The sequence below is a fragment of the Trichosurus vulpecula genome, chromosome 3 (genome assembly GCF_011100635.1).
Source record: "Trichosurus vulpecula isolate mTriVul1 chromosome 3, mTriVul1.pri, whole genome shotgun sequence".
Classification (NCBI taxonomy): domain Eukaryota; kingdom Metazoa; phylum Chordata; class Mammalia; order Diprotodontia; family Phalangeridae; genus Trichosurus; species Trichosurus vulpecula.
This window is the reverse complement of record NC_050575.1, coordinates 58,736,245-58,749,337: the sequence shown is the minus strand read 5'-3', so window position 1 is coordinate 58,749,337 and position 13,093 is coordinate 58,736,245. Positions and strand designations below refer to the sequence as shown.

General features: G+C 39.3%; 1 protein-coding gene across 1 annotated transcript; it reads left to right on the top strand.

Moving 5' to 3' along the window:
* The first annotated feature begins 167 nt into the window (after nt 1–167).
* Nucleotides 168–4,569, top strand: TIGD6 (tigger transposable element derived 6). The gene is made up of 2 exons (XM_036749940.1): nt 168–333; nt 1,764–4,569. Exon 2 carries the CDS (start codon nt 1,849–1,851, stop codon nt 3,424–3,426), a length of 1,578 nt encoding a protein of 525 aa, XP_036605835.1. The 5' UTR covers nt 168–333; nt 1,764–1,848; the 3' UTR covers nt 3,427–4,569.
* Nucleotides 4,570–13,093: the final 8,524 nt, after the last annotated feature.

The window sequence follows — 13,093 nt, the reverse complement described above, 5'->3', positions numbered from 1 at the left end:
GCTCTGCACGTGACACTAAGGGGCTGGCGCAGGCGCAGAAAGGTCTTTCTTCAACCAATCACCGGGAAAGTTCTCCGAGTTGTGGGCGGTGGGAGGGATCGGCGCATGCGCAGGACGAATGCATCCCTCCCACCCCCCCCTGACCTCCGAGGCTATGGAAAAGCATCTGCTCCCCAGAAAGGAGGGAGAACACTGAGATGGACCACTTCCGGGCCACAGTACTAAGCGGGCCGGAGGAAGCTGCGGGTACCTGTGGTGGGGAGGGAGGTTGTGCCGGTAGCCACTTCTCCCCAGCGGCTCTGGCGGTTTCCCCGGCACTCCCGCGGCACTGAGGTAACCGGGCCGGGGCGGAGCTGGGGAGGTGAACGTCAGGGGAGGCTCAAGACCGGCCTCCGTTAGCGCCTTTCTCTGCCAGAAGCGCCCTAGCCTAACACGGGGTCGGGGATCCGGGAGATCCGGGACACCTAGATCTCGGCCGGGGAGGAAGGGTATCCCAGGCTCCTGCGCCTCGGGAGACTGACCCTCCCTCTCCGCTCCCTGGTTCTGAAGCGATAACTTATCAGAAGGACGGAGCTGGAAACGGAGGTCCGGAGACTAGGAGTGACTTGCAAAGAAACAAGCCAGCTCCAGAGCTGGGACTTGAACTCACATCTCCTGGCTCCTAGTTTTCTGCTCTTTCCACTATGCGAGGCTGCCTGTGCATACCCGAACATACAACTGGGTTTATAGCTTCTACCTTATATTTCTTGTTCCCATATTATCTCTTTTTCCATAACTAAAATTATTTAAAGTTTGAAAACACGTAAAAGTAGAAAAAAGAATACAGAATAGAATTCCTTTAGAAGTGTTTCAGATGCCTCTCCTGCCTGGTAAGCCAGTCTTTTTATAATCCCATATTTCACTTTATTCAATAATAACAGTCCAGTGAGGCAGGTTTTACCAGGATTCCCTCTCTTATTTTATGCCTCCAGGATCCATTATTTCCTTGGTGTGGATACACCTCCCAGCAACATAAATCACGGTCCTTTTCACATTTTAATAGATTGTCTTCAAACACCACCCCCCCAACACACACACACACACACACACACACACACATTGGCTGGAGGCCAACTCCTAGACTGGTTCTTGTACTATAGACATAATTTGGATTGCCCATCTTCAGATTCATGTTCAAAAGCTTGTCCAGCTTAGTCAGACCTGCTTGGTCTTCTATTCTGCTGGCCAGACTTTTGAGGAAATGGACACTGCCTTGTTGCACCACTAAAAGCATAAGAAGAGGGCTTTAAAGATTTAGATCCATTTTACAGATGAGGAAACTGAGGCTCACAGAGCTGAAGTGACTTGCTCAAAATGACAGGCCTGATAAGCAGCAAAGCCAAGACAAAGACCCTGGTCTCTTGACTCCCAGGCCAGTCCTTTTTTTTTTTTTTCTTAACATTTACTGTTTGGTCTTGCTTCTCATAGATTAGGCCAACAGCTTTCTTGGAAAAACTGAAATGAAAACATTCAAAGCCTAGGTAACATGTCTCATCACTGTACTTTTAGAAATTAATTTATTGTAAGTTCTTGTCTCCAGCACCCATATGCTCATGCATGCATACACACACACACACACACACACACACACACACACACACACACACACCTCTTACCTTCTTTGGGATTGGTTACTTTCGTAAAAAAAAAATCTGACTCAGGGTTATTTAGATAGAAACCATATATTTTTGGTTCATGACAGCCCCCTCCTTTTTTCTTCTCAGTTTCCTATACTTGTGACATAGTGCAAACGCGAGGAGGAACGGACACAGCATTGGTTAGTTGTGGCCTAAACCTCATCCCGCGGACATGGCTAACAAAGGAAACAAAAAACGCCGGCAGTTTTCTTTGGAGGAAAAAATGAAAGTAGTAGAAGCAGTGGATTCTGGCAAGCGAAAAGGAGATGTGGCAAAGGAATTTGGCATCACTCCTTCTACATTATCCACATTCTTAAAAGATCGTGCTAAATTTGAAGAAAAGGTAAGGGAAGCATCAGTGGGACCACAACGAAAAAGAATGCGTAATGCCCTCTATGATGACATTGACAAGGCTGTGTTTGCTTGGTTTCAGGAAGTTCATGCAAAAAACATTCTTGTAAGTGGATCAGTGATTCGAAAAAAAGCATTAAATTTGGCAAATATGCTAGGCTATGACAATTTTCAAGCAAGCGTTGGCTGGCTTAATAGATTTCGTGATCGACATGGAATTGCTTTAAAAGCAATCTGCAGGGAGGATAATGATAAGTTAATGAATGGTATAGGAATAGATAAGGTTAATGAATGGCATGCTGGTGAAATTATAAAGCTGATTGCTGACTACAGCCCAGATGATATTTTTAATGCTGATGAAACAGGCATGTTTTTCCAGTTGTTGCCACAACATACGCTTGCTGCTAAAGGTGATTGCTGCAGAGGAGGTAAGAAGGCCAGACAACGATTGACCGCACTTTTTTGTTGCAATGCATCAGGAACTGAAAAAATGAGACCACTGATTGTTGGTAAATCAGCTACACCACGATGCTTCAAGAATGTGCATTCACTTCCTTGTGATTACCGTGCCAACCAGCGGGCATGGATGACTCGAGATCTGTTTAATGAGTGGCTCATAAAAGTTGATGCAAAGATGAAACAAGCAGAACGCAGAATCCTCATGTTGATCGACAACTGTTCTGCACACAACATGCTTCCACGTCTAGAAAGAATTCAAGTTGGCTATCTCCCATCAAACTGCACAGCTGTTTTACAGCCACTGAATCTTGGTGTAATTCACACCATGAAAGTTTTATACAGGAGTCGACTCTTGAAGCAGATTCTTCTCAACCTCAACAACAATGAGGAAAAAGAAAAGCTCAACATTAAACAGGCCATTGACATGATAGCTGGGGCATGGTGGTCTGTTAAACAATCCACAGTAGTGAAGTGCTGGCAAAAAGCAGGCATCATTCCAATGGAATTTACTGACACTGATCCAGAAGAAGATGATGAACCAGATATAGCAATGGAAAAATTATGGAATTCGGTTGCTATTGCCACATGTGTTCCAAACGAGGTCACTTTTGAGGACTTTGTAACTGCTGACAATGATTTACTTGTATCTCGTGAGTTAACAGATGTGGACATTGTCGAAAGCATGATGACTGGTACAAACCCTGAAGAAGGTGAAAGTGAGAGTGAGGATGATGAAGGTGTCTCTTTGCTGGAGCAGCCAAAACTAACCATTGCAGAAGCTATCTCAAGCGTAGAAAAACTCAGGCAGTTCCTTTCGACTTGTACAGATGTTCCTGATGCAGTCTTTGGACAGCTAAATGGCATAGATGAATATTTAATGACAAGTGTAACACATACTCTGGTGGAATCCAAAATTACAGATTTTCTCCAAACAAAATAAAATGGGAAAATTACTTCATCTTTGTGTTGGAGGGTGTAGTTAACATGACTAAAGAATGTTCCTTTCAGATTTTGAACTTATGTCAAGCAATATTATTACATTGACATTCCAATACTGTGAAATGATTTAGACACTTGAAGCTTTCTGTAATGGGATTTGGTCTGTGATATATTTGACTGCTACCTGTATTATCTCTTAATTCACTGTGGAAAGATTAACCATATTACAGATTATCCTTGAGACCTGCAGCTAGCTTCTTCCTAATGTCTAGCTGGATCGCAGAATTTTTCCTCCAGTTTACAATCCATTTTGCTCTAAAGACAGTATCTAGTATTGCCCAGCTTTGTTACATTCCCCTTCATAGGACCAATTAGGACCAATTAGCTTTACATAGCATTACAATTCTTCCTCTATTCCGATGAATTGTCCTGGTGCAGGTGCGGCTCTCCTCTACTTCCTACTTTTCTTATCCTCTATAACCAAACCCTTCCCATCCTATCCCCATAAGAGAGTAATTTGATGGAAGTACTTCCTGTGGAAATTGCTTAAGCAGGTAACATGTTTCCTAGCCTTTTAGAGATGAACAACTTGGGTTTGTCACTAATAGGGAGATGAGATAGGAGGGATTTAGAACATGTTTTCTTCGAAGAGTAGGCATAGGAGGTAGTTGAAGTTTATGGAGTGATCCTATAGTAAGGGACCACAGAGATCAGAGAGAATAGAGGAGCAGCCCCATAGAAATATTAGAGTGAGGTTTTCTGATGTTCATTTCCTATACTTCTGACCAGGATTGGAGGGTTAAAAGAGATTCAGATGTGAAAATGTGCATGTGAATGGAACAAATTTTGGGATCTACCCTGATTTGGGATCTCATTCCATTCACTCCATACCTGTAGATAATTCAGAATCTGTTCCATATAAAAATAATAACACACTGCATCGCCCACTTACCAGAGGAGAGACTAAAATAATGAATTGCCCCTATTTTCTCTGTTACTGTTCTTTGTGGAAATCCATTAGGCTAGATTTGATTTAATCCAGGATTTAAAAAAAACAGTTACTAGAAAAATTCAACTCAATAAGATTTTTTTCCCACAAAAAATCCCTTTATCTTTTTGTATTCCTAACCTAATAGTAGTCACAACTCAGAAAAATGTAGGTTTTATTTTTAGGAGCAAATCAGTCAGAAGGTACTTAACTTTAAGGTGGTGGTAAATTTTCATATATTTTCAGATGAAATTTTTGGATACTTTAAGAATGCTGAGGGTTGGTTTGGTTACTTTCCAAAGCTGAAACTTGTGACATAATGGCGGGGCGGTGGGGGAGGGGGAGAGTCAACTGTCTCCAGTTGGTCAGGTTAGCCATAGATATAAGAGAATATTTTTGCCGTGATATATCAGGAGAACCTCCATCACCAAAAACAACAGATATTTAAATTGTTTTAATTAAGAAATACAAAATTTATGTATTCAGGATATTTTTATTCAACACAAATATAACTATATTAATAAAATGAATGCATATTTTTGAATTTTCAACCAGTTTAGGCCAAGAAAACAAAGTGATGTGCTTCTTCCTTCTTGTAGTCAAGATGTCACCAGATTTTGTCATTTCTTTTTCTGAAATGTCTCTAGGTTTCACCACTTACTTTCTATTTTCATATATACACAAGTTGAATCAAGACCCTCAGCACCTCATACCTGGAATAGCCTAGATCAAGGGTGGGGCACCTGCAGCCTCAAGGCCATATGTGGCCTTCTAGGTCCTCAAGTGCTGCCCTTTATGGGATTTGGTCTGTGAAGTTTGGATTCAATCAAAGGGCCACACTTGGGGACCTAGAGGGCCATATGTGGCCTCAAGGCCGCAGGTTCCCCACACCTGGCATAGATGGTCTTCCTGGCTCTATTCTCTTTCCCCTTCCAATTCCATCCTGTACACTGTTACTATATTAATTTTCCAAAACACTGCATGCAGCATGTTACTTTCCCGGCTCAAAAAGCTACAATGACTTATCTTTGCCTACAGAATAAAATGCAAATGCCTCAGCCTGACTTCCAAGGCCCTCTGTAATTTAACCCACTCTTAGCCCAGAATGCCCCAATTCCAGATAAGCCAGACTTTCCCCTAACCTATAAAACTCTTAATCCTGCCTCTGTGCCTTTAATTATACTTGAAGGCTCTGTCCCCATCTCTGTCCTATTCATATTTATCCACCCTGAAAAAATTAGCTCCCTCCCTTTACCCTTTCCAACCACTTCAAGTTTACCTTCATTTGTCTCTTCCTGATTTACTATACACTTGTCATTACCATACAATTTAGCACTTGATTGTTCTGTTTTCTAGTTTTGTCTTCATCTAAATCTTGTAGTCCCTCAAGGATGGAGGCCATGCATTGCAATTTTTTTGTGTAGTCAGTAGTGCCTAGCACTGTGCTGGGCATATAATAGGCACTTAATAAATTGATAGATATATGAAATGTGTCCAAACTAAATCCTTTTTAATAGTTAAGATTTGATCCTGATACCAAATAATAATAATGGCAAGAAATTACTTTGAGATAATAGCTGGAAAATAGTGATAGATTCAGAAAACTTTCCTAAAGTGTTACATATTATATAAGCTACTACACACTGAGAGGGTTGTAATCTCACAGTGGTTGTCACAGGATCTAACGTATCAAGGGAAAATAACCAGGTAGGTTTGGTCTCCAAAACATTACTTTTTCTCTTATAGTTTGAGAGTAGTTCTGGGATGAATAGAATTCCAAAATGGGTCCAAGTCATTGAAAAAAAGGGAAGCAGGTAATAAGGAATCAAAAGTCAAAGACTATTCTGTGGAAAGATTGAAGAACTTCAAAATCAGTGGGCAGCTCCTAGAATGAGGAGGAGGAGGAGGAATCACAATTCACAGACTGGCCTAAGAACAGTAAGTTGAGGGTGGGTTTAAATAAAGCTTACAATTCAAACTATGCCTGAGGTTGTTCACTTGAAGATTACCAACCTGGTCCACTTTTAAATGTGTACACCTAGGTCCTGTCTCATAAGCTTCAGTGTCAGGACAAATCCATAAGGCAAATATATGACATTAGAGAAATCATCAGGACTGAATCACAGATACTCAAGAATTTTGAAGCAACTGAAGGATAAAATTGGGAAGCTGTTGACTAAAGTGTGTGACCTGTCTTTACAAGCATTCTTTGTGCCAGAGAATTTATGAATTGCATCAGTGAGGGGTCCTGGTACCTATCGGCTAATGAGTTATTCCCCCATCAGGCAAACTTATGAAATCCAACAAATGCTAAGATGACTGAAAATTAAAACAGTCTTTTAAGGGCATTTTTGCAGATGGGAATTTATAGTCACCATGTAATTGGCCATTGCCATGAAATAAAATGTAGGTAAATTGAGGGAAAGGTATGGCAGGGGTGTGAAGGCAGTTCGAAATCTTGACCTATTCATATTTTCTAATGCACCTGCAGAATACCGAGTACAATGGATTGAAAGAATACTTTTGCCAGGTTACTTCTGTATTGAACATTTGCCAGCTATGTCTCTTAGATTTTGTTGATCCTGTTTTTAACCTGCCTCAATCCTTTCAGCTCTACAATCTGTATCCCAAGTACTGATTTTGACTTTTCCCTATTACAGTTCTGGACCCTTCGTGAATAGGGATTTCCTGGCTGAGACCCTTCCCCTATTCCTCAAACCTTAGTCTTCAGTTGTCATCACAATCCTGCCTATGGTATCTTAAAACTGGACTGGGGACAGGAAGTCATTAGGAACTGGAAGGAAACAGTATAGAAATCATGGTTGTCTAATTAATCCAGGGTATTTGAGGGGAATAAATAAGTATGTAGATGATGGGGAACTAGCAAAACAAAGTTCATTGGTTGTTTTTTTTTAATAGTAAATGGATGTAATACATTTAGATTTCCAAAATGTCTCCAATATAGTTCCAGTAACAAAAAATTAAAATTTATTTGATGGAGACTAGTGGGACAGCAATTTTTGTCCAGTTTTTGTGAACTGATTTGTAGACAAGGAAACTTGGCAGAGCTAAATGCACATTTCTCCACGTGGAGAATCATAAAAGGCAGAATTCCTGAAGACTGTTCATAATCTGCCCCCTCCCCCCTTATTTCACAGTGGCAACCCCTTCGCACTCCCTAACCATCTAGACTGCTGACTAGTTTAGGTTCTACAGGATGGTTCAGATGTCCTGGGATATTGGCATTTCATGAATATAATCCCAGAAAGAGGGCTAGAAACTCATGCATAAAAATAATGGTAGTGCAAGCAATTTGCTTTTACCCCCTTGAACTAGGAAGCAAAGTATTTTTATTTTCTAGTCTCAACTTCAATAGGCCCTGAGCCCTTAGACTAAACCCTTGGAAAACAATAAGCACATTTAACAGCCACCAGGTGGCACGAGTGGAAAGCAGATGGCCAGAATCATTAGCATCAAAAGCATTTGTGACAGACTTAGGGGTTGGAGAGGTGGGAGAAGAGATGGACCCAGCATGTGATAAAATCAGAAAAGACCTCAAAATGGCATGTTCTCATTATTCCTAGCAACTGTTTCAAACCTTTGCCTCTTAAGCCTCCAACTCCTAACAATTGTCCTGTTCTCTTACCCCTACTTTACCAAAAAGATTAGAGTACAACTGTCAGAATCTTCAATTGTGTTGAACTTGAACATCCTGAACTTTCTCAACATCTCTCCTGTTTTCTCCTTTGCCTCTTTTTTGGAAAAAAATATTGGCTCTATTTTTGTGAAGGCTAACCTTTTCAACCATTCTATCTATCATTAATTAATTCTTACTCTTTCCCTAAATTGTCAGTGCCACTCCAAGTCTTAGCCCTAAATTTCTTCTCCCTTTCACTGTTTAACTTGTAGAAATTTGCCTATACTGATTGACCACCTACTCTTGCCTCCAACCTCCTACAATCTGGTTTTCCTTTCAGCTTTAGTGAATCTGCTGTCTCCGGTCTATGAATTCTTAAATGGCACGTAGTCTTTTTTCAGTCCACATCCTTTTTAACTTGTCTGTAGCATTTGACACCATAACCCCTTAATAATCTTATAATCAAAATCTCAAAAGGGAGGACAGAGGTGATATAGTCTAACCCGTAGCTGAATGTTTATTATCCTTTCTAATAGCATTCCTGATGGGTGATCATTACAATGACTACCTACCTATCTGATAGAGCCATAGAAATCTCACTATCCCCTAAAGCAGTCCATTACTCTTTGGCACGTTGCTCATCGTTCTTCCATAAACTGAGCCTAATTCTGTCTTCAACAGCTTCTACCTTTTCAGCCTAGTTTATGCATTAGAGCCAAACAAAATTAATCTAATCCCTCTTCCATATGACAGCCTTTTATATACTTGAAGACAGCTATCAGTCCTGCCCTGTCCCATCCTTACCTGCCCCCCAGTCTTTTCCTTACCAGGTTAATAGCTTCAGTTCCTCCACGACCCCAAAGTAAAAGGCCAGAAGGGAGATGGTGGTGAGTATTGCCACATCCATGTGCTTTCATGCAGGCCATTCTGTGCCACCCCTTTCTGCCATTGAAATTTTTCTAGGCCCAGCTGTGATGTCACCTCTTCCATGAAGAATTCCCTGATCCCATCAACTATTTCTATTTTTCATAGTACTTTGTCTAGACTAATTTATTATCCTTATCACAAGCTATCTTGTACCCTACTTTTGTCCCCCTGACTTAGCCCACTTCATTGTAAGGTCCTTAAAAATAGACTTTTTTTCCCCATCTTTGTAACCTCAGCATCTAGCAAACAGGTCCCTTGCATAGTACCTTGCATATAGTGGGCACTTAATAAATGTTGTTTAAATTAAACTGAATATGGTCATTGTACTTACAAATGGGGTGTTGATAGTAGGCTGTCCAGTTAAAGAGATTTTTCCCCATGTTTCTAGAGGGGAATTAAGTGAAAAGAAGTGACAAAATTTACCCAAATTTTTTATGTCACCTCTGGCATTTGCAAAGGATAGACCAACTCCCTAGAAACGCAGGAGCAACATCACATATTTCTCCAGAAATGTAGGAGCAGCATCACATATTTCTCCATTTTACACCTGCTGAACATCTGTCACCACTTTGTAACTGAGAGAAGGGAAGTTCCGTCCAGAGGTGAGGAACCCGTGGCCTCGAAGCCACATATGGCCGTCTAGGTCCTCAAGTGTGGGCCTTTTGACTGAGTCCAAGTTTTACAAAACAAATCCTTTTAGTAAGAGGATTTGTTCTGTGAAGTTTGGATTCAGTCAAAGGGGCGACACTTGAGGACCTAGAGGGCCACATGTGGCCTTGAGGCCACAGGTTCCCCACTCCTCCTAGACCCTGGATATTCCATATGCCCCAGGGTCCTTATGGAAAGGCTTTATCTATGAATGTAAAAGATGAGGAAGCACATGGTACTTAGTAAGTTCCTATAATCTTTGCCCTCTGCTTAAAAACCATCACCACTAGGAAAGAAAAGTTTAAAATGCTATTGGCAGTCAAAAGAGTTTATAAGTAGAGATCTCAATCTTGTCTACATGGATACCAGATGTTACAGAAAGCAAAATTTAACATCATCCTCTCTTCCAATGGCATCCATTTCTCTGTCTCTCCATCCCAGAAGACAGATGAGGTTTTTCCTGTTTAAACGCATTTTGCTTTAGTAGACATTTAGAATGCCACACAGAGTTGCATGAGTAGTGGTAAAATGCACTCTACATTGTCACTAAGAATTTATAGTTTCTGGGAGCAGCATACGCTATATCAAAAAGTTGAAAGATTGAGACCAGAACACTTGTCTCTTTGATACACATTCTTGATATATTAGAAGCTTCTAGAGAAAAAAACAGCAGACAACCTCTTTAAAGGTCTCCTATCTACCATCTCTTGATGGTAGATTGACTTCTGAGAAGTGAAATAATAGATGTTAATAAAAGGACTCAACTTCAATTCATACTGAAAAAGAATTTACTTGGTTCCAAGTGTATTTTTTATGAACTTTCGCAGTAACAACGTGAACATTTTAATATGCAAAGAAAAAGGATTGTATGTGAAACTTTGTACTTCTGTTGCATAGTTTTTAAAAATGTATTTTAAACTCAATACAGTAGTAACGAAACTGCTTGTCTGTGTCGTTTTCTGAACTTCCTCCTCTCTTTCCAAGTGTATTTCACAATTTTAAAAAAATATCTCCAAAAGGGAATGTTTTACTGAATGTAGTATCAAAATTTTTTGGTCATATGTTTATGTAAAAACTGCTCTAAGTTAGAAATAAAATGTGTTATCTCTATATCTTTACAAGCAAAAGCCAGTGGACTACATTAAATCACCTTTCTACTAAGGAAGGCTTCCTATCTGAAACTTTATAGCTAGCAAAACAAATTTCACTGCCTATGTAGAAGTGAGAAAGGAGAAAAATCATTAAAACATACTTATTAGCTATAGAACAATTTGCTTTGCCTTGAACCTCTAACAAAGGAGTTTAATTCATGATATTCAGGAAGCATCTTATATAGTACTTTAACCTTCACAGTCACCTTTCTGAAGGCTGGTATCTGTGTGGGGCTGTTGTAGTCCCTTCCTCCCACCCACCCCAATCCTGGGCATGGTGTTACTATCAAGCTCTAATTTATGTTTATATGTAAGGTCTCTGTGTACGAGTGTTAAATTTTTTTGCCTTGTTCCAGAGTTTCAGAATTTGTTTTACTTTGCATTTTATGCAACTATTAAATGCTCACTTTTTTTCCTAAAGATCTATAGCAGAAGTTGTCAACAAAAGAAATAAAATCTGTAAATAGGTCTTACCAAGTTTTATCATCTCTTTAAAATACTCTCCTCCCCCTACCCCCTGCTAAATTCCACTGAGTGCTAGTTCCTGTGTTTCATTTGATTGTTGTTGTGGTTTGTCCTTCATTCTCCAAGATGACCATGACATCAGGGAGGTGATGCCATGGCATACAAGTGAATTGGATTTAAGTGAGGGAGGGCTGTACAAAGTCACCAGCCTCATTTGATACATGTCATGGAAACACACTGGCTGGGATTTCTTTTATTGTGATGCTGATCCATTAAATGTTGCAACATGTAAATTCACACACGCACACACAAAATTGTTCTTGTCCATTAAAAATGTGGTATTACCATATCAACCTAAGATTTACCTAAGCAATGATTTTTTTTACCCTAACCTCACCCTAATGTTTCTAGGTGTGAGTTTTAGCCTTAAAAATATAATACAATTTTATTTTTAAAATAAAAACATAATAAAAACAGGCCAAAGACAATTTCACAAGTAATAAACATATGCTAAAAAAACCCCACAAAAAATAGAGTACCAAGCTATTCTTAATATAAGTATACATTTAAGATCATAAGCTTATATTGTATACGATCATGAGCTAATATTATATACGATGGAAATTCCCACCAAAAATAAAGAATTCCCAGCATTCCCACCAAAAAGAATAAATCAAAGAATATTTACTTTCATCCCTCCTATATGACAAAGCCTTAGAAATATTAGCCATAGTAATAAGGCATGAAAAAAAAGAAATATGCATTATCAGTAAAGAAAATATCTCTATTTGCAAGTAACATGATTACATACCTAGAAAACTAAAAACCTTCAACAAAAAACTAAAATAATTACTTTAGCAAAAATCATTTGCATTTCTATATGCTACCGACAAAAAACAAAGAAACTAGAGAAATGCCATTTATTATAATGACAAAAATATACCAAATATTTGGGCACTAACCTAACATATAAAAAAGAGACATAGAAGGACAACTTCAAAATGATTTTGACAGAAAGCAGAGAACTGAGTAGAGCAAATATAGTTTAAAAATCATTAATTCCCAAATCAGATTATACATTCAGTACAATTAATAAAAATACCAGTAGTGCTATTTTGATAGTTGATTGATCAATAAATTTACTTCATAAAACTGATGTGACATGAAATACTATCAAGAACTATACAAAATAAAATGGGTGAAGGGCTAGCATATTTTAAAATATATGTATTATATGAGGCAGCCTGGCATAATGAATAAAGAGCCAATCTTAGGAAGATCTGGGTTCAAGTTCCCCCTCTGACTTATACTGGCTGTGTGACCCTAAGGTAGGTCACTTAACCTTTAGTACCCCACACAACTCTAAGACTTGTTTTTTCAGTCATGTCAGACTTCATGACCCCACTTGAGGTTTTCTTGGCAAAGATACTGAGGTGGTTTTCCACTTCCTTTTCCAGCTCATTTTACAGATGAGGAAACTGAGACAAATAGGGTTAAGTGACTTGCCTAGGGTCACACAGCTAGTGTCTGAGGCCAGATTTGAACTTACAAAAATGAGTCTTCCTGACTCCAGGTCTGGAACTCAATCTACTGTGCCACCTGGTTGTCCCAATGAAATTATAGGTTTAATTAAAAAAAAAACCCTCAGTATTTACAAAAACTAGCACTGGAAAAAAAAATGTACACACACACACAAATGGAATGGAAGAAACCCAGAAATGCAATCTAATGTACAACAGTTAGTGTGTGAGAAACCTATTAAAAAGCAACAGTGAGGAATGGAAATATTCAATAAAGACTGTAGGGAAAACTGGACGAATGGTGGAAAACAAGTTTTAGATCCACACCTCAC